Source organism: Mobula birostris, chromosome 2 (genome assembly GCF_030028105.1).
Source record: "Mobula birostris isolate sMobBir1 chromosome 2, sMobBir1.hap1, whole genome shotgun sequence".
NCBI lineage: Eukaryota > Metazoa > Chordata > Chondrichthyes > Myliobatiformes > Myliobatidae > Mobula > Mobula birostris.
Window position 1 is genome coordinate 165,378,009 of NC_092371.1, and position 25,759 is coordinate 165,403,767.

Genomic DNA, 25,759 nt, shown 5'->3' on the forward strand with positions numbered 1-25,759 from the left:
ATTTTTCAAGGTGTTTGCTAGCCACCTACTGGGTGCCCTTACATGAAACAGTAACAATCAGTTATATAACGAAGTGAGAAATTATGGTGTCTTGAAGGTCACTAGTCCTTAATTATAATGTCTACTGGCAATAAATTTGTAAATAAAACATAGACATACAACATTGAACAGTACAGCACTGTACAGGCCCTTCGACCCATGATGTTCTGCCAGACTTTTAACCTACTCTAGGGTATATCTAACTCTTCATAGCCCTCCACTTTTCTTTCATCCATGTGACTATCTAAAGAGTCTCTTAAATGTCCTTAATGTATCTGCCTCTACCACCACCACCCCTGGCAGCGCGTGCCACATACCTACCATTGTCTGTAAAAAAAAAACCCACCTCAGACATGCCCACCCCCTATATTTTCCTCCAATCACTTGAAAATTACACCTTCTCATATTAGCTATTGCCTTCCTGGGAAAAAGGCCCTAGCTGTCCACAATCGAGCGCAACTGTAGCGTAGTGATTAGTGTTACGCTATTACAGCTTGGTGCATTCTGGAGCTTGGAGTTCAATCCTAGCATCCTCTGTAAGGAGTATCTGTACATGTTCCACGTGAGATGTGTAGGCTTCCTCCACATCCTCCCATTTTCTTCTACGGTCCAAAGATGTAGCAGGGAGGTTATCTGGTCATTGTAAATTGTCCCGTGATTAGATTAGGGTTAATCGGGTTTGTCAGGGGTTGCTGGGGCAGCAGGGCTCAAAGAGCCAGAAGGATCTACTCCCCACTATTTCACCAAATAAATAAAACCTTTGCTCTTATCATCTTGTTAACCCCTATCAAGTCACCTCTCATCCTCCTTCGTTCCAGAGAAAAGCGCTAGCTCACCAAACTTTCCTCATAAGACATGCCCTCTAATCTTGGCAGCATTCTGATAAATCTCCTTGGCACCCTCTCTAAAGCTTCCACATCCTTCCCATAAATATGAATAAATGTGCCTAATCTTTGAAGGACCTCCATCAACCAGAACATGCCCTCAAGGAGAAGGTATAGGAACATGAAGGCACACACTCAACATTTTAGGAACAGCTTCTTCCTAGATTTATGAATGGATAATGAACCCATGTACAATACCTCACTACTTTTTGCTCTTTTTTTGCATTATTTATTTCATTATATATCTAACACACACTATATATATATACACACACACACACACAAACATATATACAGTAATTTATAGTTTTTATTACGTATTGCAATGCACTGCTGCCACAAAACAACATATTTGACGACAAATGCCAGTGATATTAAACCTGACTCTGATTTCTTACAATTGTTGTAATATTGAACCTGCTTCACTTCAATGAGCAATCTTGCTTGATCTACAGATAATTCCTGTTGTAAACTACAGAGCTTCCTTACACCACAGTCTTCTGCACCATCAACTTGATGAAAAACGGAATTAGTTCAGATTGGGAAAACAAACAATGATTTGTTTCCCCAAATCTGAACTAATTATTTTAATTTGCTCTCACCATCCTTTCAGACAGTACATTTTAAAGTAGGAAACAGAATCAGGCAGCAGCATACAGCTCCTTGAATTTATTTTGATGTACAAGTCCTCTGTCCCAACGAGCTCACGCTGCCCAATTACGCCCATGCGGCCAATTAACCTGGTAACCTGTACGTCTTTAGAACGTGGGAGGAAACCAAAGCACCCAGAGGAAACCCAGGCTGTCATGGGATGAAACGCATGAACTCCTTACAGAGAGCAGCAGGAATTGAACATGGGCCATTTGTGCAGTGCACTACTCTTCTGCTGCATTTACTCCACCGATAACAGATAACAAACAGGAGAAAGCCTGCAGGTGCTGCAATTCCAAAGCAACACACACAAAATGCTGGAGGAACTCAGCAGATCAGACAGCATCATTAGAAATGTCGATGTTTCGGGTCAAGACCCTTCTCCGGGGGGAGGGGAAGGAATACAAGCTAGAAGGTGATAGGTGAAGGCAAGTGGGTGGGAAAGGTAAAGGGTTGGAGAAGGAGGAATCTGATAGGAGGGGAGAGTGGACCTCAGGAGAAAGGAAACGAGGAGAGGACCCAGGAGGAAGTGATAGGCAGGCGAGGAGAGGTAAAAGGCCAGGGTTGGGAATAGAAGGGGGGGGGGGGTGGAGAGAAAAATTTCTTGCCAGAAGAAATCGATATTCATGCCATCAGGATGGAGGCTACCCAGACGGAATATACCTCAGATCCACATTCCCTATTACTCTTGCCAAAAAATTATTTTACGCTGGTTTGAACATACTGCCCACTACCATCATGGATTCCAAACATCCACGGTCCTGAGTGAAGGCACTTCTCAACTCAGCTAGAAATGCCAGCTCCTTATATTGAGACTCTATCCATTAATGCTAAAATTTTCGGTAGCCCGTTAGAATCCACTGTCAATCAAGATGCTTGAGGATATTGCAATCAAATCATCTTTAATTCTTCAAAACTCCAGGCAACAATGAGCAATATTACTCCCTCACTCCCAAAATTCAAATTAGCATATTTTTGCTGACTTGTTTTCAAACCAAGCAAAACCTTCCTCAGGAATGGGGCAGTACTTCCCTGCATTTCCAGTGAGACATTCTCCCTCATACTCTGACACCCTTGGAGTAAAAACCCGCCTAGAATTTTCCTTTCAAATTACTAACTTTACTCACGTGTTGATTTTTCCTTATTTCAAACTGAGTAACCTTACACCTTTCCACATCTATCCACTTTATGCCACCTTCTTCCCAGATATTAAACACAACTGCATTATTTTATAAAACATGATTTCCTAAATTTTAAGACAATGTTTTATCTATAAAACTAAGCACTATGTATGCCATTCAAACAGCCTTTTCAACTTATCTTGTGTCATCAGTCTCCCATAGTCACACCTCATGTCAGAGCAAAATTAGATTTCAAATGTCATTGTGGAGAATTTACTCCATTACCAATTTTTTCTCTCCCCAGAATTATTCAAAATTTGAAATCCTGTCAAATATCTTAATTCTTTTTAGATCATGTCCTGGACTGACTCAAGAATGTGTACATGCATGCCAATGTTCATTTATTTCTAAAACATCTAAAAAATGTACAATGTAACTTATGGTGCCACTTCTATTTCCAAAATACATTAAAATCCACACCGCAAGATTAGACATCCCCTGGAAAATGTCTGCACTTTTAGTAGTCTTTGTTCTTCTGAAGTCTAAAATTCCTCAGGCAATTTTATATTCAAATAGCCACTTTAATCTTATGGAAGTAAATTTTGTAAGTAAAGATACTTCATAAGTATCTTCCGATAAACACACTACTTGCCATATAACATCTCATCTTTTACTTGGATGCCAACCTTTTGAAAGGTAATTACAAAAATAAATGTAAGTATCTCCTCTAAACCCACACAGCTTGGGGATTCTGAAATGCGTCATACAGATTACTAAACTATGTAAAGAAATGTAATCCAACTGAGTACTTCTGTTTCTGCTGTCTAGTTTAAGATTCCTAACCAGTAGTATAATCACAAACACAAGAAAACCTGCAGATGCGGGAAATCCAAAGCAACACACACAAAATGCTGGAGGAACTCAGCAGGCCAGGACAGGCCGAGGCCCTTCATCAGGACTAGAAAAAAAAGATGAGAAGTCAGAGTAAGAAATTCAGAGGAGGGGAGGAAGAAGTACAAGGTGATTCCCAGGAAGTGGTAGCCGGTCAGGGTGAGCACGTGGTCCAAGAGTCACAGAGATCATCCAGTGGGAGCAGTGAAGGAGAGAGAACCACTGAACTCCTGACCTAGCCAGGAGCCTTGTTTTATAATATCTTTAACCTGCTAATTACATTATGCTAAAGATCTAAAGAATATATCAGCTCCTCTACATCAATCTAGGCCTTTCAATATTCCATAGGTTTCAATGAGATCCCGCACCCCCTCATTCTCCTAAACTCCAGCAAGTACTGGGCCAGAGCCATCAAATGCTGATGTATTAACCCTTTCATTTCTAGAATCATTCATGTGAGCCTCCTCTGGGCCTTCTCCAACGCCAGCACATCTTTTCATAGATAAGGTGTCCAAAACTGCTCTTAATACTCCAAGGGTGATCTGACCAATGTTTTATAAAGCCTCAGCATCACATCCTTGCTGTTATATTCTAGTCTTCTAGAAATGAATGCTAACATTGTACTTGCCTTCCTTACCTCTGACTCAACATGAAAGTTAACAGGAATCCCAAGTCCCTTTGTACCTCTGATTTTTGAATTTTCTCCCCGTTTAGGAAATAGACTATGTCTTTATCCCTTCAACCAAAGTGCATGATCATACATTTCCCTACACAAAATTCCATTTGCCACTTCTTTGTCCATTCTCCAAATCTGCCTAAGTTCTTCTCCAGACTCCCTGCTTCCTGAACACTATCTATCTCTCCACCTATCTTTCTATCATCTGCAAACTTGGCCATAAAGCCATCAATTCCGTAATCCAAATCACTGACATATAACATGAAAAGAAGTGGTTGCAATACTGACCCCTGCAGAACACCAATAGTCAATGGGATCCAAGCAGAAATATGCCCCTTTATTCTAACTCTTTACTTCCTGCCAGTTAGGCGATCTTCTATGCATGCTAGTATCTTTCCTGTAGTAATATGGCCTCATACCTCGTTAAGCAGCCTCATGTGCAGCACCTTGTCAAAGACCTTCTGAAAATCCAGGTAAACAACATCCACTGATTCTCCTTTGTCTATACAGCCCGTTATTTCCTTAAAGAGTTCCTCTTAAGGAAACCATGCTGATTTTGGCCTACTTTATCATGCACCTCCAAGTAAACACAGTAGCTGCTTTGCTTAACATAGAAACAGAAGTGTGTGTAAAAAAAGTCAGATTTATGGTGAAATATGAAACTTTACCTCAGTTACTTGGAATAATAATTCACTCACTCACCTCCTCCACATATGGTTTCACAAGTACTTGGCCAATAAGTGCTTCTGCATCCTTTGTTTTATCTATGGTGGCATAGGTCCGTAGACAGGGACGAACAATCTCAACATTGGCAGTCTGCAGACCTTCCAATAGTAGTCCTTCCAGAGACTGCTGAAGCATAGCTGTGATCCCAGCTATTCGCTGCAAATAAGGTTTAGCATACCTACTCAAATTCAGGATTGAAAAAATAGTGCAATACTGAAAGATCAGAACGCTAAAAATCAGGGACAAAATATGCTTAAGATGATGGTAGGTGGCCTATCACTTTCTACTAGCAGTAAATTAAATGAACAAATTACTTGATTAAACCAAAGAATATTTCTTTTTTTCTCAATGACCACTCTCAGACAGGCTCTCTGGTTCCAGCCCATTCAACTCTAAAAAGATAACAATATGTGCATTGAGAGTAATTGGTCACATGATATAATTCTTAAAGGAGTATACACCCAAAATTAGATTAGTCATATATATTCTAGCAAACAGCTAATTGAGGTGCTTAACTTGGTTAAAGCAGTTGCTAGGCCAGAGACAGAAAGAAACTATTTCTTCTGGAAATGGAGCCCAGACATGGGGACTTAGGCTTAACATCGGAATAGTTCAGTCAGGAATGATATCAGGAATCATTCCACACAAAGGGAAGCAGAAATGTGAAGCACTTTCTCAGGGGGTCAAATGAAAACAGAGAAGATGCAGTTGTTATGCTTTTGTGTGGCCATAATATTGATTAAGTCTTATGGAAACAGATAGTTAAGGTACAGATCGGAAAATGAAATGAGTTACAAGATTGTGGAATGATTGTTCTGTACCTTTTTATTATATAAGTAGAATAAAATATATATTCCTATTATTTATTTCAGGCTGGATGTGTATGTGATAGGTCTTCATTCCAGTGTACTGGAGGGCTTAAAGAAACTAGCTGGACCATCAGTCACAGCACAAACACTATTGGTAATGAAAGCCAAATCCCACGAGACTCTTTAAAACCAGATTCCTCCACCCTCTATGATCAGTGCTAGATTAAGATAACCCTGATTCTTGAGTCTCTAAATCTTTGGAAATTTTAGAGGTGATTAGCAATAAATTAAAGTAAAAAAATCATAAAGGGCAGGAGGAAATTCTGCAAGGGAACTTTGTCATTCATTTAGGTGACAAATGAATCTGTTTGTAGACGCGATGGTGATCACTCAAACAAAGAAATAGGTATTGGTGCCTGGACCAAGGGGGTAGAATTTCAAGGTGACTGAAGGAAACTAAAGGAGGTAAGTTCTTTACACAGAGAGTGGTGGGTTCACGGAACACCCTGCGAGGAGCAGGGTGGCTGGTACATGTAAGAATCACTTAGATGGACACATCGATGATAGAACAACGGAGGGTTACGTAGGAGGCAGAGTTAGAGTAGGTTAAAAGGTTGACACAAAGGGCCTGTTCTGTGCTGTAATGTTCTATGTTGTATGGACTATATCTCCATTGTCCACATGCAGCAGAATTTTACAAATTCCTTCAAACTGTTTTCTATTTAATTGCATCTACTGTATACTGTATACATTCTCCTTATGGTTGAAATTAGCTTGATTTTATAAAGAAGCTGTGCAATTAAGTGGTTGTTTCCTGCTGATATCCCAACCACTGCTGAATTTTGTCAAACCAGATATACATGCAGAGACACTTACAGGTCTCACTTTGTCCAAAAGAGGCATTCCCTTGCTTTGTACTGCATGAAAATGTAACTGGTTAAACTCTGTACCGATCCTTTCCAGCATCTGACCAGCTAAGGGTGCACTGAAAAAAGAAAAGAAGTCAATAAGCACATTAAAGTCAATGATATCTTCAAATTAAATCAGACACCATTTTACTTATTTGTACACTACAGCCTAAGATGGAATATAGCTGAGAAAGAGGTTAAATCTAGATCCTCATTAGCACTCTCCCACCACCAATTTATCTTATTAAAGACTAGCTTTGTTTGTCACGTGTACATCAAAACATATAGTCATATGCGCCATTTAAGCATTTCACTCAATAGACTCACTTTCAAGGACTCTTCATCTCATGTTTTTGATAGTTATTGCTTACTTATTTGTTATTATTTCTTTCTTTTTGTATTTGCACAATTTGATATCTTTTGCACACCGGTTGAATGTCCAAGTTGATACGGTCTTTCTTTGATTCTATTATGGCTATTGTTCTATTATGGACTTACTGAGTATGCCTGCAAGAAATTGAATCTCGAAGTTGAATATGGTGACATATATGTATTTTGATAATAAATTTACTCTGAACTTTGAAATTAGTGAGGATTGTGCTGGGGGTAGTCTCCGGTGCCAACATGGCATGCCCACAACTTATTAACCTTAACCCATACGTCAATGGAATGGGAGAGGAAACCGGAGCACTTGGAGGAAACCCACGCATTCATGGGGAGAACACATAAACTCCTTACAGAAAGAGGTGGGAATCGAACCCCAATCGGAGATCGCTGGTGCTATAAAGAGATTGTACTAACTGCTACGCTACCATCTATCACTTCTTCTTCATAAGCCTGTGGGTGAACTCCCACCACAACCTAAAAATACAGCTGACACCACACCTTCCAATTAGGCAGCGCATTGGCAGCATCCTAACCTGTATCCAACTAATTGTCTTCTGTACAGAACAACACAATGATTCTCACTACCCAACCTCCTCTTCCCCACCACCCAACTGCACGACTGACTCTCACCCCCTTCAACCCCACCATCTGATCATGTGCCTGACACCTGTATTTTTCTCTCCAAGGGTCCACGAGAGGGCATTGTTTTAAGGCAGGGGTCCCCAACCTTTTTTGCACCACGGACCTGTTTAATATTGACAATATTCTTGCGAACCAGCCGGGGGTGGGGGGGGGGAGTGTTCAAGTAGGGTTAAACTCACCTCAACATGTCTTTTACAGTTAGGGTTGCCAACTTTCTCACTCCCAAATAAGGGACAAAAGTAGCAGTCAAATATGGACACTTGTGTTTAACCCGAGAAGGACCACCATGACCATGAAGCCTTGCGCGGGCACCTGTGTGCGCATGCATAACATGCGCATGCACGTACGTACCGATTTTTTTCCCCACAAATCGGTTTTGCCTTCATCTTCCCGACTATACTGTACAAACAATATTTCTACTTTATATAGGCTGTGTATTTATCATATCATTCCTGCTTTTACTATATGTTAGGGTTATTTATTTTCGGTTTTATGTGTTATTTGATACGATTTGTTAGGTTATTTTTTGGGTCTGGAAATGCTCAAAAATTTTCCCATATAAATTAATGGTAATTGCTTCTGCGCTTTACGCCATTTCAGCACAAAAGGTTTCATAGGAATGCTCTACCTTAGCAGGGGAAATACGGGACAAGGGCTGTCCCGTATGGGACAAACCAATTTAGCCCAATATACAGGATGTCCCGGCAAATACAGGACAGTTGGTAACCCTATGTTCAAGTTCAACAGTGCGTGACAGGGAATGAGGAAAGATGCAGCTGACTCATATCGTTTCCTCACAGACCGGTAGCACATGCTCTGTGGCCCGGTAGTTGGGGACTGCTGTTTTAAGGTGATTGGAAGCCCTACTGTGTTTTCATATGCCCTGCCACTACCTAGAAGAGTCCCTCTAGCCAAGACTCACTTAGTCACTTTATCATTTTTATGTTCAGATATTCTTGTTCCTAGCATCACTTGGTGTAAAATAAAATCTGTTTATGTATATAAGCTAATGTTAATATTATGCATTTACAGCCATACTCACTTACGTACATTATGTTTTACAGGATTGTTTATATTTATTGTGCTTTTTATGCAGCATCAGATCCAGAGTAACAATCATTTTGTTCTCCTTTACATTTGTGTAATGAAGAAAGAAAATAAACTATTTTTGAACCCTGAAAGTACAGGGTGGATGTCAGAGGTAGATTTTTTTTTACAGAGTTAGATAGGTACACTCGCTCACTTCCCATCTCCATTGCCAACTCCTAATTTCAGCAATATTGCAGGAAAGACCTATGTTTACCAGGTCTGCTCTATTATGCACTAAAACCTAGAAGCACATTGGACCTATGCATAATAGAACTCACTTGCCAGCAGACGATACACAAAACCGACATGCCACTGCACTATTCTACTTTAACACGTGCATGATTGTGACGTTTTGAGAATCTAGCACTTACCTACTTGTTTCCAAGGGAGAAATGTCTTTGGATGACTGAGAGTGGAGGATCTTTTCAATTTTCTCAACTGATCGTATTACTTGAAGCAGTCTTAACACACACATCTGCAAAGGGAGACACATATAAAGCAGAGATCTTTATTACTGATTTTTTTTGATGTTCAAGTAATTTCTAGTCATCAAGATTCAGACATTACAATTCTCATTTGGTTCTCTGCAACTCTCAAGTGCAGTAAAATGCCAACTTCCAAAGATGGGATTACTGAAAAAGAATCCATCAATAACTGAAACTGTCTATGTTAATAGATATTCTACATCTCTAATCTATGATCAATCTACCGGTATTAACAATGCAGCTCTGTGGGTGGCTATGTTCCTTTTGAGTCAGAAGAGTTTGGTTCAACAAGCACATAATCTAGACTGACATTAATGCAGAACTGAAGATGTGTTGCTCTTTAAAGGATTGGTTTTTGCATGGATCATTAAACTTGCATCCCATCAGGTCATTCATGTGAACATAAAAGATCTCATGGTACTTTGCAAAAAGAAAAGCTCGGGAGTCTTTCCTTCAATATTCTGTTTAAAGTTTATCCCTTAATAATATTTTACCTGGTTGTTATTACATTGCCCTCAACCCATCTACTACACTTCTTAAATTATAAATGTGATTACATTTCATTGGCTATAAATGAATATGAAATAAACTTGAGGACCTGGCTTACAGAGAAAGGTTGAATAGGTTAAGACTTTATCCCCCAGAGCACAGGAGAATGAGGGGAAATTTGATAGAGATATACAAAGTTGTGAGTGGCATAGATAGGGTGAATGCATGCAGGCTTTCTCCAGAGGTTGGGTGAGACTAGAACTAGAGGTAAAGAGTGAAAGGTGACATATTTAAGGGGAACCTAAGAGCAAACTTCTTCAATCAGAGGGTGGTGCAAGTGTGGAACGAGCTGCCAGCAGAAGCGGTGGATGTGGGTTCAATTACAACATTTAAGAGAAGTTTGGCTAAGTACATGAATGGGAAGTATATGGAGGTCGGTGGTCCAGGTGTAGGGGTCAATGAGACTAGGTAGACAGTTCAACATGGACAAGATGGGCAGAAGGACCTATTTCTCTACTGTAGTGCTCTATGAAATATCCCAGGGTTGTGAAAGATGCTATCAATATATAATCATGTTTTTCAGTTCTTTCACAGGTCCTGTCCCAAGGCAATGTCTAATACTAAAGGCGTACCAATCTCTTCTAGGAGTTTAATCATACAGATGAGTTTTCAAAGTAATAGAGTTTAATGGAATCTGAATGAGAACACATGAAAAATACTTTCATGTTTTAATACATCATCAAAATTTGTCACTGGCTCAATATTTGTGAACACAAAGCAGTGGGTTTGTAACCTAATGCCAACATGTCCAGAGCTGTAGTTACTTTGTACATAAAACTTGAATACTGTGTTAGGGTCAGTAAGTCAGATCTCAACATGCTTATATTTAATCAGATGCTGGGTAAAACCCTCATCTCTGGCATTGTGTAACATGGCAACTCCTATCACCTGGCACATTTTAGGTCAGGTGCCATTACTTTACAAAGAGGCTACTAAGTCAACTAAAGCATCATTTTGTATTAGCAACACGTTTCTTACAGGATGAAACTCTCTCTGGTACAGCATTCTGTGTCTGGCAAATCACATAGTACAGATCTCTACTAATTAACTAATTCTGACTAAGATCTGGCAGACTCAATAGGCCAAATAACCTCTCTGCTCCTATACCTTGTGGTCTTACTCATTATTCTAAACATTCTGAGTAACAACATACAAAGATGAATGCGGCTGCTGGAATCTGAAACAAAAACATAAGGCTTGAAGAACTTTGCAGGACAAGCAACATATCTGAAGACAAATAGGTTTAAGTCAACATTTTGAGACAGTCCCTCCATAAGGTCTGAGGGAAAAGGAAAGATTGCCAGCAATACATAAAGTGCTGGAATGGAGGCTGGTAGGTAATAGGTGGAGCCAGATGAGGAGGGATATTGGCAGGTGCATCTGGGTAGGAGTAGGAGTGGGAGAGATGCTGATCGGCGCGATGTGGAGCCAGGTGGGGAGGGGATGAAAAGCAAATAGAACAAGATGGGAAGATGAAATGAGAGGAAGGAGAAAAGGCAGAAAACAACAGATTTTCAAGTAAGTGTTTGTGTGAGGACAGCACTGGAGTGTGTGTTACCTGAAATTCATATTATTGGATTGTGAGCTAGCCAAGCAGAATGTGAGGCAATGAAAATTTACGTTTGGCCTCTCTGCAGCAATGAAGAAGTCGGAGCACAGACAGATCTGTTTGGGGGCGGAAGGACAGTTAAACTGACATGCAACAAGAAGAAGCTTGAGATGGTTGCTGAGGGCAGAACATAAGGTACTCTGCAAAACGAGCTCTGCACCTAACTTGATTTTAACCTTTTCAGAATGGCAGGCAATGACTAGTGGGGTACCGCAAGGCTCAGTGCTGGGACCCCAGCTGTTTACAATATATATTAATGACTTAGATGAGAGAATTAAATGCAGCATCTCCAAGTTTGCGGATGACACGAAGCTGGGCAGCAGTGTTAGCTGTGAGGAGGATGCTAAGAGGATGCAGGGTGACTTGGATAGGTTAGGTGAGTGGGCAAATTCATGGCAGATGCAATTTAATGTGGATAAATGTGAGGTTATCCACTTTGGTGGCAAAAACAGGAAAACTGATTATTATTTGAATGATGACCGATTAGGAAAAGGGGAGGTGCAACGAGACCTGGGTGTCATTATACACCAGTCATTGAAAGTGGGCATGGAGGTACAGCAGGCAGTGAAAAAGGCAAATGGTATGCTGGCATTCACAGCAAGAGGATTCGAGTACAGGAGCAGGAAGGTACTACTGCAGTTGTACAAGGCCTTGGTGAGACCACATCTGGAGTATTGGGTGCAGTTTTGGTCCCCTAATCTGAGGAAAGACATCCTTGCCATAGAGGGAGTACAAAGAAAGTTCACCAGATTGATTCCTGGGATGGCAGGATTTTCATATGATGAAAGACTAGATCGACTAGGCTTATACTCGTTGGAATTTAGAAGATTGAGAGGGGATCTTACTGAAACAAATAAAATCCTAAAGGGATTGGACAGGCTAGATGCAGGAAGATTGTTCCCGATGTTGGGGAAGTCCAGAACGAGAGGTCACAGTTTGAGGATAAAGGGGAAGCCTTTTAGGACCGAGATTAGGAAAAACTTCTTCACACAGAGAGTGGTGAATCTGTGGAATTCTCTGCCACAGGAAACAGTTGAGGCCAGTTCATTGGCTATATTTAAGAGGGAGTTAGATATGGCCCTTGTGGCTAAAGGGATCGGGGGTATAGAGGGAAGGCAGGTACAGGGTTCTGAGTTGGATGATCAGCCATGATCATACTGAATGGCGGTGCAGGCTTGAAGGGCCAAATGGCCTACTCCTGCACCTATTTTCTATGTTTCTGTGTTTCTATGTTTACTAATGTAGAGGAGGCCACACTGCAAGCACTGAATGCAGTAGACCTAGTTGGAAGAGGTGCATGCGAATCTCTGCCTCACCTGGAGGGGCTGTTTAGGTTGCCAGATTGTAGTGGGGAGGGGGAATTTGAAAGGACGGGTGTTACACCTTCTTTGGATTTGGGGAAGTGCCAGGAGATAAGAAGAAGTTGGAGAAAGGGATTAGCAGACCATGGAGTCCCAAAGAAAGTGGTCTAGGCAAAAAGAGAAAGAGGATGGGGGAAGTAGGAAAGATCACATTGGAGCTGACAGGAACATCATAGGATGATGTGGTGGATGCAGAGGCTGCTGGGGTGAAATATGAGGGCCATGAAAATAGCCCTGTCTCATGGGAGTTCAGCGTAGACTGGTGGGAAATGAGGTAAACATATGTCAAACAAATCATGGCTGCTGGAAATGGGGAAAATAAAATCAATATAACCCTATTGATTTAGTGGCCAATAGAAGATAATTTCAGGTTGTCATTTGTATATTGTATACATTCTTTGATATTAAATGAAACTATTGAACTATATAGAACATTACAGCACAGTACAGACCCTTTGGCCCACAATTTATGTCAACCTTTTAACCTCAATCAACATATAATCCAAGGTACACAATAAAAAGTTGTACGAGTGTAAGATAAGCATTGTAAAATAGATCATATGATTCCGAGTACATATAGTGCTTATCTGATGCTTATATAGCACTTATCTAAAAACCAGTCTAACATTCTAGTGCAGCACTGAGGGACTGCTGGATTATTGGATCAAACTGTCTGCCCTCTATCAGCATAATTGATCCCACAGGAAATATTTCAATGAAAAGTAATGGCTTTCCCCTTGATTTCTAAGTCAAAATGTATTCAACTTCCAATTTCAATAGAACAGATAATGGTTATGATCACTTTCTTGTTTGTGATCCTTGCTATATGTACCTTGGATACTTCATATCTGACATAGGTGCAGTAGACCTGACTACCATATCAAAGATAGGTGAAGGGAGAGGAAGCAGGGAGTCTGCAGAAGGACTTGGATAGAACAGAATGGGCAAAGAAATGCAGATGGATTACAGTGTAGATGAACATTGTTTGTAGTGCTTATTAAACTGAAAGTAGTTTTGAAAAACAGAATCTAAAATGTATAAATGTTTTACTTCAGAATAAGATTAAAAAATGTTATTACGCCAACTTTTTGACAAGTGTATCCCGAAAACCTATCAAGCCCATTCAGTTACATGCTTGTGGCTCTATATTAAACGACTCACTTTTTTCTTTCTGATATCATCTTCTTTTGCCAAACAGTCATCTATTGCTTGAATCCCTTCACTAACTGCCAGCTTCAGGCTCTGCATAACAAACAGAAAATGGTCCAAGAAAGAGACATACAAGTTAGAAACACGAGTAGATGGATACAAGTAGTGCAAATTCATTATCTTTGAAGCACATTGTTCAAAATATTGCCTAATTTATCAATATAGTTAAAAATCCAACACTGGTGTACATTCCCTCACATTTACATTAAAGGCAACATATTACGCTATGTTTCAAATATTCAATATAATTTACCTACAATACTGTAAGAGCTGAAGAATAGTGAGCTATCAGTTTTCTGCCAAAGTTCCTATGGCAAACAGCAGACAGAATCAAGGAACTGTCAAAGAACAATGGCATTAGTCCCTGGATATTTTTCGCATATTCCTTCATTAGTATTCTTAAGAACTAACAAATATATTCACGATTTCATATTTATTTAAGCGCCTTTCATGTAAAATCAGAAAATAATAACATGAGTAGAATTAGGCCACTTGGCCCATCAAGTCTGCTCCACTATTCCATCATGGCTGATTTATTATCCCCTCAACCCCAATCTCCCCATAAACTTTGACACCCTTACTAATCAAGAACCTATCAACCTCCGCTTTAAATATATCTAATGACTTGGTCTCCACAGCCATCTATGGTAATGAATACCACCCCCGGCTAAAGAAATTCCTCCTCATCTCTGTCTTAAGGATTCTGAGGCTGTGCCCTCTGTTCCGACACTCCCCCTCTATAAGAAACATCCACTCCACATCCACTCTATCTAGGTCTTTCAATATCCAATAGATTTCAATGAGATCCCCCACCGCCATTCTTCTAAACTCCAACTAATACAGGCCCAGAGACATCAGATGCTCACCATATGTTAACCCTATCATTCCCGGGATCATTCTCAGGAACCTCCTCTAGACCCTCTCCAAAGCCTACATAAAGAATAAAAAATTTTCTGTTTCCTCTGGGACTCTCCCGAAAACTTTCTATGAAGCTTCAATCTCTTTAATTCCTAAAAAAGATAAAGATTTATCTGAATGTGCCTCTTATAGACCAAATTCTCTATTGAATGTGAATTTTAAAATTCTCTCTAAGGTTTTGGCTACTAGACTTGAGAATATTTTACCTACTGTTATTTCCAATGACCAAACTGGATTTATTAAAAACAGATATTCACATTTTAATATTCAAAGATTATTAAATATTATTCACTCTTCTCCATCTAGAGAATCTGAATGTGTTGTTTCTCTTGATGCAGAGAAAGCTTTTGATAGGGTGGAGTGGTCTTACTTTTTTGAGGTTTTGGAAAGATTTAATCTTGGCCCGGGATTTATTTCCCGGATCAAATTGATCTATCATGCTCCAATGGCTGCTGTTGTAAATGGTAATCAAAAATCTCCATATTTTAGATTACATAAGGGTATGCCCTCTTAGCCCTTTATTATTTAACTTGGCCTTAATGGGAATGGGACGTGGAATAAAAATATGTAGCCACTGGGAGATCCTGCTTTCTCTGGTGGACAGAGTGTAGATGTTCAGCAAAACGGTCTCCCAGTCTGCGTCAGGTTTCGCCAATATATAGAAGACCGCATCGGGAGCACCAGACGCAGTATATCATCCCAGCTGACTCACAGATGAAGTGTCGCCTCACCTGGAAGGACTGTCTGGGGCCCTGAATGGTGGTAAGGGAGGAAGTGTAAGGGCATGTGTAGCACTTGTTCCGCTTACACGGATAAGTGCCAGGAGGGAGATCAGTGGGGAAGGATGGGGGGGACGAATGGGCAAGGGAGTCGCGTAGGGAGCGATCCCTGCGGAAAGCAGAGAGAGGGGGGGATTCCACGTCCCATTCTGATATGTCTATCCACCGCCTCCTCTACCGTAAAGATGAAGCCACACTCAGGTTGGAGGAACAACACCTTATATTCTGTCTGGATAGCCTCCAACCTGATGGCATGAACATTGACTTCTCTAACTTCCATTAATGCCCCACCTCCACTCGTACCCCATCCGTTATTTATTATTTATTATGTCCCTCTCACTATACTCCTTGCCCATCCTCTGGGCTTCCCCCCTCCCCCTTTCTTTCTTCCTAGGCCTCCTGTCCCATGATCCTGTCATATCCCTTTTGCCAATCAACTGTCCAGCTCTTGACTCCATCCCTCCCCCTCCTGTCTTTTCCTATCATTTCGGATCTCCCCCTCCCACTTTCAAATCTCTTACTAGCTCTTCTTTCAGTTAGTCCTGATGAAGGGTCTCGACCCGAAACGTCGACTGTACCTCTTCCTAGAGATGCCGCCTGGCCTGCTGCGTTCACCAGCAACTTTTATGTATGTTGCTTGAAATTCCAGCATCTGCAGATTTCCTTGTGTTTGTGTAATATGACAGATGTTCTTTTTCAGTTTAAACCATTTTAAACAGGCTTGATAGCTATAATTTATAAACGATCATTGAGTTCATGAATGAGATCTAATGATAAAATTAAACGCGCTTGGGAATCGGAACTTCAAGAGTCATTTTCAGATAATCAATGGAGTAAAATTTTTCATTCGGTTAACAACTCATCTATTTGTGCTCATCATTCCTTGAAACAGTTCACGGTAGTGCATCGGGCCCATATGTCAAAGGATAAACTAGCGCGTATTTTCTCCAATATCAATCCTATTTGTGGCAGATGTAATGCTGAGCTGGCCGCTTTAACTCATATGTACTGGTCTTGTACAAAGCTAGATAACTTTTGGAGAGGCGTTTTTAAAACACTATCAAAAGTTCTGGATCTGGATCTACAACCTAATTTGCTTACAGCAATTTTTGGGATTATCCCATCAGAAGCATGAAATATTCCTGGTTCCGCTCAACGTATGATAGCCTTTTTGACCTTACTGGCTAGGAGAGCCATTTTATTGAAGTGGAAAGATTCTAATCCACCTACGGTCTTTTACTGGCTCTCCTACATTATGTCCTGTTTAAGTTCAGAGAAAATAAGAAGTTGGACATTTGATACACCCTTTAAATTTGAGCAAATATGGTGACCTTTTATCCAATATTTTCATTTAATTTGATTTATTACTCTTTCAATCTTTTTTTCAAAATTTTAGATTTGATTAGGAAGTCTTTCTTTCCTTCTTTATTGGTCAAATTCTCAAAATGGACTGCCCAGTCCCCTTTGTTTTGTTTTTTTATATAGCGTAGTGGGTTTTTCTTTCTTTTCATTTAAAACCCAATGTTTTTTCCTTTCTCTTCATAAACTGGTAAGTGGAGAATTGTTATTTTCATTTTTTTATTATCTTTTTATACTAGTTTAACAATATCTATGATTTTGACAATATCTATCGTAATCTTGGTTTATATTGCTACTGATATATATATTTGAACTAATTCTCCTCGATTGTATTTATGCTTTTTTTAAATCAATAAAAAGATTAATAAAGGAAAAAAATTTCTGTGGTTAGAAAATATTCAATTTATATTTAATTCCATCATTAATAACCCCTATCACCCAGGACATGCCCTCTTCTGATTGCTATTATCAGGGAGCCTGAAGACATGCTCAATGTGTTAGGAGCAGCTTCTTCCCCTCCACCATCAGATTTCTGAACAGACTAGAACCAACTCATGAACACTACTTCACTACATTTGCTCTCTATTTGCCTACTTAATTAATTTAATTTAGGATCCCACTGAAGATGGCGGAAGATGCAGAGAATTATGTATTGGACGTGGAGGGTGGCAGGTGAGAACAAGAATTCTATCCCTATTGAGGTAGCAGAAAGATGGGGTGAGTGCGGATGTCCAGGAAGTGCAGGAGATGCGGGTGAGGGCAGCATCAATAGTGGAAAGGGAAACCCTGTTCATTGAAGGACACCTCTGATGTCCTGGAAAGGAATGCCGCATCCTGAAAACAGATGTGGCAGAGACAAAGGAACTGAGAAAAAGGAATAGCATTTTTACAGGAGACGGTGGAAAGAGATTAGTCAAGATAGCAACGGGAATTAGTATTTTTATGAAAGATATTGGTAGACAGTTTGTCTTCGGAGATGGAGAGAGAGAGATCGAGAAAGCGGAGGGAGGTGACAGAAATGGGACAAGTGAATTTAAGGGCAGTTGGAAGTGGAGGCAAAGTTGATAAAATTGACCAGCTCAGCATAAGTACATAATGCAGCACCAATGCAATTGTCAATGTAGTGCAGAAAGAGTTTGGGAGCATTATTAGGGAAGGCTTGGAACATGGACTATTCCATGTAGCCAACAAAAAGGCAGGCGTAGCTGGGGCCTATGCAGGTGCCCGTGGCTACCCCTTGAGTTTGGAGAAAGCGGAAGGAGCCAAAGGAGAAATTGTTTGAGGCGAGGATCAGTTCTACCAGACAGTGGTGGACGGGAACTGGTCAGGTCATTTGTTGAGAAAGTGGAAAGCTTTAATCCAATTAAGTTTCTGTCTTCCCCTTTGAGCCCCATCGAACTAAACTATTTCCAAGCTGTTTTATCCCTTGCTTGACAAGAGATTGCAAGAGTCTAAAAAATGATTAAGTCATAGAAAGCAAGTACCAAAGAGAAAAATATAGACTTAGAGGACAAGACAAATTGAAAAAGTACTTGAAAAAACATAAATCAGGAACGCCCAACATATATTCTTCTTTTGATGTCTAACTTAATTATTCTAGTCCATTGTATTTACAGTCTGCTGTAATTCACAAAGAGATCACCACCCACCATTTCCCTTTGGTATATGCTGTGCTGTTATGTTCCCTGATTACCTGGTTGCAGCTTGATAGCACGTAACAATTATAATTAAAGAACCAAACACAGATTCCAGTTAAAGAGTCATGGACAGGTGGCAATGAAGCAATCTACTTTGTTCTGAACAATGTCAAGGTTTTGCTTATTGTTGGAGTACACTTATTCATTCCAGCAATTATTCTATCACATTCCCTTACATTCCTTGCAAATGGTTGAAAGAAAATGGAAAGTCAAGTAGATATTCAGACACAATGGCCTGTTCTTTAGTCACAGTATTTGTCAAGTAATCATACAGTGCAGAAATGGGCCCTTCAGCATAACAAATTCAAATCAACCATTGAGTACTCATCGATAGTAATCCCATTTTCCAAAACTTGCCCCATAGCCTTTTAATCCTTAATAATTCAAGTGCGTCATATTCCAACCACCTTCTTGAGGAAAAAAATTCCCATCCCCTCACCTTATTCTATGGCCTCTGTTTTGAGACATTCCTGCTATGGCGCAGCATGGTACCACAGTAGTTAGCGTAACATTATTGCAGCACTAGCAATCAAAGGTCAATTCCATTGCAGTCTGTTTGAAGATTTACGTTCTCCCCATTCCTGCATGATTTTCCTCCCGGTTCCCTGATTTCCTCCCACATTCCAAAGGTGTATGGGTTAGGACATGCTGCCTTGGTGCCAAAAGCATGGCAACACCTGCAGCTGCCCCCAGCATATATTAAGACAGTACTGGTCATTGACACTAATGGCACACTAAAGCATGTGGTGACTTGAACTTTCAGATAGGATTTGTCTGATTCAATAAAATTTCTGGTCAACAGTTAAATCCCAGAATGTTTATGATGAGTAAGGGTACTCAGTGCAAAGGTGGTTGCCTGGCACTTGTGTGACACTAATATTGCTTGATAAAATTCCTATTTCTGAGCGTCTTCAGAACCAAGCTAAGGTCATTGACCTGAATTGTTAAGGTTATTTTTCCCTCTAATGACGTTACATCATAGTCTACTTTATGTTTTTATTTTGTCTATAGTATTTTGCTTTTGGATCATATTAAGTCAGACCAAAGGGAAAAGGTGAAAGAAGTTGAGTGATTTAGACTGGTGAAGCAGGCTTTCTGTTAGTGATAAAGTTGATACCACATTAGTAGAAGAAAGGTACATACCTGCATGTAGCAAGAGCTAAAGAACTACACAAGAACAAAATATTGTATCAAAGCAAGCTGAAATTGGTGATCTCACCAAGAGAATCCAATGGGTGTGTGGAATACAGAAATTAATACTGCTGGGTGCAGAGTTTAAGAGGCTATAAAGATTAGTGTTATTTGTCACATGTACATTGAAGCATACAGTACAGTCATTTGCATCAACGGCCAACACAGTCTGGAGATTGTGCTGGGGGCAGTCTGCAAGTGTTGCTCCACTTCTGGGCCAATACAGCATGCCCACAACTCACTAACCCTAACCTGTATATCTTTAGAATGTGGGAGGAAAGTGGAACACCCGGAGGAAGACCATGTTGTCATGGGGATAACATTCAAACTCTTTACAGGCAGCAATGGGAATCAAACTCCAAACAGTGAGCTGGTCCTATAAAGCAACTGCACTAACTGCCACACTACTGTGAGGTTTAACGCTATATCTGCTTTTTGATATAATTTGAACGAATGTGATAAAATATTCCATTCCTCACATTTAATGTGCTTTGTCAAGAAATATATAGGTAAACATTGCCAAAATCAGTATCTTAATCCAAAGGCTTGAGTTAAAATACTTCCAGTCAAAAATTCAACTTTTTATTGTTCAGAACCCATTGTTAGTCAGTGGCACAATACTATCAATACTAATTACACAGGATTAAATATAGTGACATACCATCACCTCTTCTTTCAATTGACCCAGTGGTACTGTCAGATGATTCAAGGCTTTGTCCATACCAACCTGGAAAAGAAATTAGTAAAAGTGTGAAGGTAATGCAAACCAGCCAGAACCACATAGACTTCATTTAAAGAGATTTACCAGGTTGGTGGAAAGGTTGACAAAGTCTGCATAATCTTTATTTATCAGTTCAACCATAGCAGTTTTCAAGAGCTTGTAATAAAGTTCCAAATCATCCCGAAGTGTCTCCAATTGGACATGTTTTCTACATTCAGACACAAAATGATCCACATCAAAATTATCCTGTAAATAAACAAAATAAGCACATGTCATATTTCCAGTTTACTAAACGGATTCAGATTTAGGTTAATTCACTTATCACATCTACTATGAAAAATAGAGTGAAATGCATCATTTGCCTTAACAACCAACAGAACCAAGTATGCGCTGGGGACAGCCTGCAGGTAGGTATTGCCACACATCCTGATGCCAACACAGCATGTTCACAATGTTCAGCAGAACAGCGTGAGCAGCAACAAGAGCAACAGAAGCCCCTTTCCCACCCTCCCACCACATGCTCATGCACACCAAACACATCCACCAGGACAGGCTGCCTCCAGGCCCCCATCCGTCAGTCCTTGGTGCCAGACTCTCAGACTATTAAATTACAGCTATTTAGATTTTACTGCATAAAAATTCTAAGTATGAACATTTACTATATCCATATTATTCATAAAAAGTATATGTTTCATAAATAAATAAGGCTTTATGGATACATTACTCTGGTGCCTCAAAGATAGCATAAATGTCAGAAGTCTTTCTTAGACATAACAGATCAAATTATCTGGAGTATCGTACTCAGTTCTGATCACCCCATTTTCAGAAAGGTTTCTTTGGTTGCAGAACAGATTTGCCAGGATCCTGCTTGGCTTAGAGAGCATGTGCTATGAGGCTGGACAAACTTGGGTTGTTTTCTCCAGAGTGCTAGAGGTAGATGGGAGGCCTGATAGAGGTTCATAAGATTATGAGAGGTATAGACATACAGTATATTTTCACAGGGTTGAAATTTTCTAAAACTAGATGGCATGCATTTAAGGTGACGGGGTAAGTTCAGTCTCCTTCTTGCTGACAATCAACGCAGATGCACCTCAGCTTAGCCCACCGCTCTACTCTCTCTACACTCATGACTGCGTGGTGGTTAGGCACAGCGCAAACGCCATGTATAAATTCACTGATGACACCACGACTGGTAGAATCTCAGATGGCCCTGGCGAGGTGTACTGGAGTGAGATAGGTCAACTGGTTGAACGGTGTCCCAACAACCACCTTGCACTAAACGTCAGTAAAATCATGGAATTGGTTGTAGACTTCAGGAAGAGGAAGTCACATGCCTCCAAGGACCACAAAACCTCATCCTTATTAAAAGACTCCATCATCTTCCCAACCACTGAATTCAGATTAAGTGGCCTATAATTTACTTTTTTCTGCCTCCCTCCCTTCTTAAAGAGTGGAGTGACATTTGCAATTTTCCAGTCCTCTGGAACCGTTCTAGAATCCAGTGAGGTTTGAAAGATCATTTCTAATGCCTCCACAATATCTTCAGTCACCTCTTTCAGAGAACCCTGTGGTGCACTCCATCTGGTCCATATGACTTACCTACTTTCAGACCTTTCAGCTTCCCAAGAACCTTCTCTTTAGTAATAACACAGCAACGGCACTCAATTCTGCCCCCTGACACTCTCAAATTTCTGGCATACTGCTAGTGTCTTTCACAGTGAAGACTGATGCAAAATACTAAGTTCGTCTGCCATTTCTTTATCCACCACTACTACCTCTCCATTTTCATTTTCCAGTGGTCCAATATCCACTCTTGCCTTTCTTTTACTCTTTATATGAATATAGCTGAAAAAACTTGCCTAGCTTATCTTTATGCTTCATTTTTTCTCTCCTTTTGGCTTTTATAGTTACTTTCTGTTGGTTTTTAAAAGCTTCTCAATCCTCTAACTCCACACTAATTTTTGTTATGTCATAGACCATAAAATAAAGGAGCAGAATTAGGCCATTTGACCTATCTATCCATCATTTCATCATGGCTGATCTAATCTTTCCTCTCAGCCCTAATCTCCTGCCTTCTCCCCAGTATCCCTTCAACCTCTACCTTAAATATATGTAAAGACTTGGCCTCCACAGCTGCTCGTGGCAACGAATTCCACAGATTCACCACTCTCTGACTAAAGAAATTCCTTATCTCCATTCTAAAAGGACGATGCTCAATTCTGAGGCTGTGTCCTTCGGTCTTAGATTCTCCCACCACAGGAAACATCCTCAACACATCCATTCTATCAAGATCTTTCACTAGGTCTCAATTAGGTCACCCCTCATTCTTCTGAATTCCAGTGAATACAGGCCCAGAGCCATCAACCACTCTTCATATGACAAGCCATTCAATCCTGGAATCACTGTGTGAACCTCCTTTGAACCCTCTCCAGTTTCAGCACATCCTTTCTAAGATGAGGGACTCAAAACTGTTCACAATACTCCTACTGAGGCTTCACAAATGCTTTATAATGTCTCAACATCATTGTATATTTATATTTTAGTCCTCTCCAAATGAATGCTAACATTGCATTTGATTTCCTCACCACAGTGTCAATCTGCAAATTATATGCCCTCTCTTTTGCTTTTATGCTGTCTTTAACTTCCCTTGTCAGCCATTGTTGATTAAGAATCACAACTGGCCTCATGAAAATGTGCATAGTTGATCTTTGTATAGACACAATGAAAACACGACGACACAGGTGAATTCCAAATCAAGTCCACAAAGGAAAATCTAGGTGTGAGTGAAGCAATCATTAAAATCAATTGAATAAATGATTATAAACATAAAGATTAGCTTTATGTTCATTGAAAAATAGTGAAATGTGTTGTTTGTATCAAAAGACCAGCACAGATCCGTCACCAACACAGCGTGCTCACAACTTGCTAACTCTAACCCATATATCATAAGAATGTGGGATAAAACCTGAGGAAATCCATGCAGTCACAGATAGAACAAACTCCTTAAAGACAGTGGCTGGAATTTAATCTGATTGCGGACACTGTAAAGTGTTAAGCTAACACTTCAGTGTAAAGTGTTACGCTACCTCTCACGATGTCGTGCCAAATGTAATAGAATATACAGGGAAGAGAGAACACTTGTAACTTTCAATGCAGGTTGATAGTAAAAGTGCTAGCGTAATTTGAGGAAAGGGAGTAAGCCCATTTTAGAGACTTCAGGCTGAAACAAAAATCTAGGCTGAGGTAAGTCCTGCTATTACACTTGTTGGTGTGTAGATGAATGGTAGACTCAGGGTGACTGATACATGTGTGAGAATTTTAAGTTTACTGTTCATAGGTGGATAGTAATCAACACAGACTTAATGGACTGAATTCATAGGTCCATGCCATATGCTCTCTTTGCTTTATTAACCTGTAATTAATCCTAGGACCACAGGACTATTACAATGTGTGACATTTACTGTGAGCATAAAATACAAAGGGCCCAAGGCACTGCTGAGGATCTAACCACAATCTCTCTGACCCACTACTGTCAGGAAGGAGGTACAAAAGCATCACGACTAGGACCGCCAAACTGGGTAACAGCTTCTTCCCTCAAATTGAGACTAATTAATACCCTGCCACCACCGAGGTCTTGTCACTAGGACAGTGAGCTGTTTACTGCTTACTTGTGCGGCGCTACATGCAATTTGAATTATATTTTATTAACTTAACTGTGGTAATACTTTAAGTGCTGTGTGTGATACTTGTTTTGTGGGTATACCGTGGTCCGCTGAACAGTTTCCACTTGATTTTCTTATATATGTACGGTCAAATGACAATAAATTTGAACTTGAATTTGTTCCGATGTCAATGCTGACCTCATCCTATGCATTTATTCCTATCGTCCTATCCATCCCTATCCCACCTTTACTGCAGCTTCGGACTCATTTCCCCACTCTTTTCCAATGTTTTCAGCCTGAAGCAGTAACACGTTTCTCCTTCCACGGAGGCTGCCTGCCCGACTGTTTTCTGCTGTGTATGATAGACTCTAGCCGAGGTTCCAGTGCAGGGACTGAAGGAATTCTGTGTTGTTTCTTTAAACTGAGACCCCATCGATGCTGCCGAGTGTTGATCTGGGCCGGGGAGAAGAGCAGTTGACGGGATTAAAGCCAGAGTTGGTGCTAGTTGTTGGCCGAGGCTGCTGTGGTCTGATGGGAGGAGGCGGCACCCGTGCTGCCAGTGCCTAGGCCCGGGCCGCCGCCGCCGCCACCACCACCCCCGACCCAGGCACGCCCATTGACCAGGGTCGGGGCCACGGCAGCTTTACCTTCAGGAACTCGTCCTTGTTGAAACAGAGAGAGCCAGGCCCCGCGGGCAGGATGAGCGAGCCGGCCGCCCGCCGCGGCTCCATCCCAGTACGTCGCTGTGCTCAAGGAGTCGATGTGCCAACCTGTCAGATATTGAATGGGGAAAATTAACCTCCAGCTACAGCGCCCTCTGCTGCACCAGGAATCCTTCATTGGGCAGCCTGAGAGTTCGCTTCTGGATTTGAAAATCTAATTCACCAAAATCTAAATCTAAATCACTGTGCAAAGAGCCTCCTGGGTCGCATTCGGACATAATGTGAATTAGTGTCTATGTCTCCTCATACCTTCGTTATTTCTTACAATATAATAAGGCTCCACAATCAAAGTAATAAGGCCCAACTGGTCCATGCTGACTGATTCCCATCAATTGCCCACATTTGTCACAAGCCTTTCTTATCCATGTACCTGTCAAACTATCTTTTAAAAGGCGTTAACATACCTGCCTCAACCACTTCCAAAAACAAAGGGATTGCCCAGCCCAAGTAAAGCTACAACACAGGGACAGTGTCAACTAAACAAAGCCATATCTTCGCAATTAAATTGTTATTCCGGTTAATGGTGACTCACGTTTGTTTCTGAGTCATGCTGAGACCTAGAGAACATAATGGATTCAAGATCCATTTTAGAGCAAAAATATAGTCCAAGTTTCCCTGTGTCAACATTTAAGAAATGCTGCATGTTTTTTGGATGAGACTTCATACTGAAATCC

The 25,759-nt window shown here is 40.6% G+C and overlaps 1 protein-coding gene across 2 annotated transcripts in view; it reads right to left on the bottom strand.

The window, feature by feature from the left end:
- cog2 (component of oligomeric golgi complex 2) overlaps positions 1–25,509 on the bottom strand; it is a 65,806-nt gene extending 40,297 nt beyond the window's left edge. The window contains exons 1-8 of one of the 2 annotated variants that reach the window (XM_072250801.1): positions 25,490–25,509; positions 25,011–25,133; positions 20,786–20,947; positions 20,642–20,707; positions 13,989–14,069; positions 9,195–9,298; positions 6,674–6,782; positions 4,965–5,144 (exon numbers count right to left, since the gene is read on the bottom strand). In XM_072250801.1, coding sequence (XP_072106902.1) covers positions 4,965–5,144; positions 6,674–6,782; positions 9,195–9,298; positions 13,989–14,069; positions 20,642–20,707; positions 20,786–20,947; positions 25,011–25,094 — 786 coding nt within the window. In that variant the 5' untranslated portion in view covers positions 25,095–25,133; positions 25,490–25,509. The other variant, XM_072250806.1, reaches the window with a different exon arrangement.
- Positions 25,510–25,759: the final 250 nt, after the last annotated feature.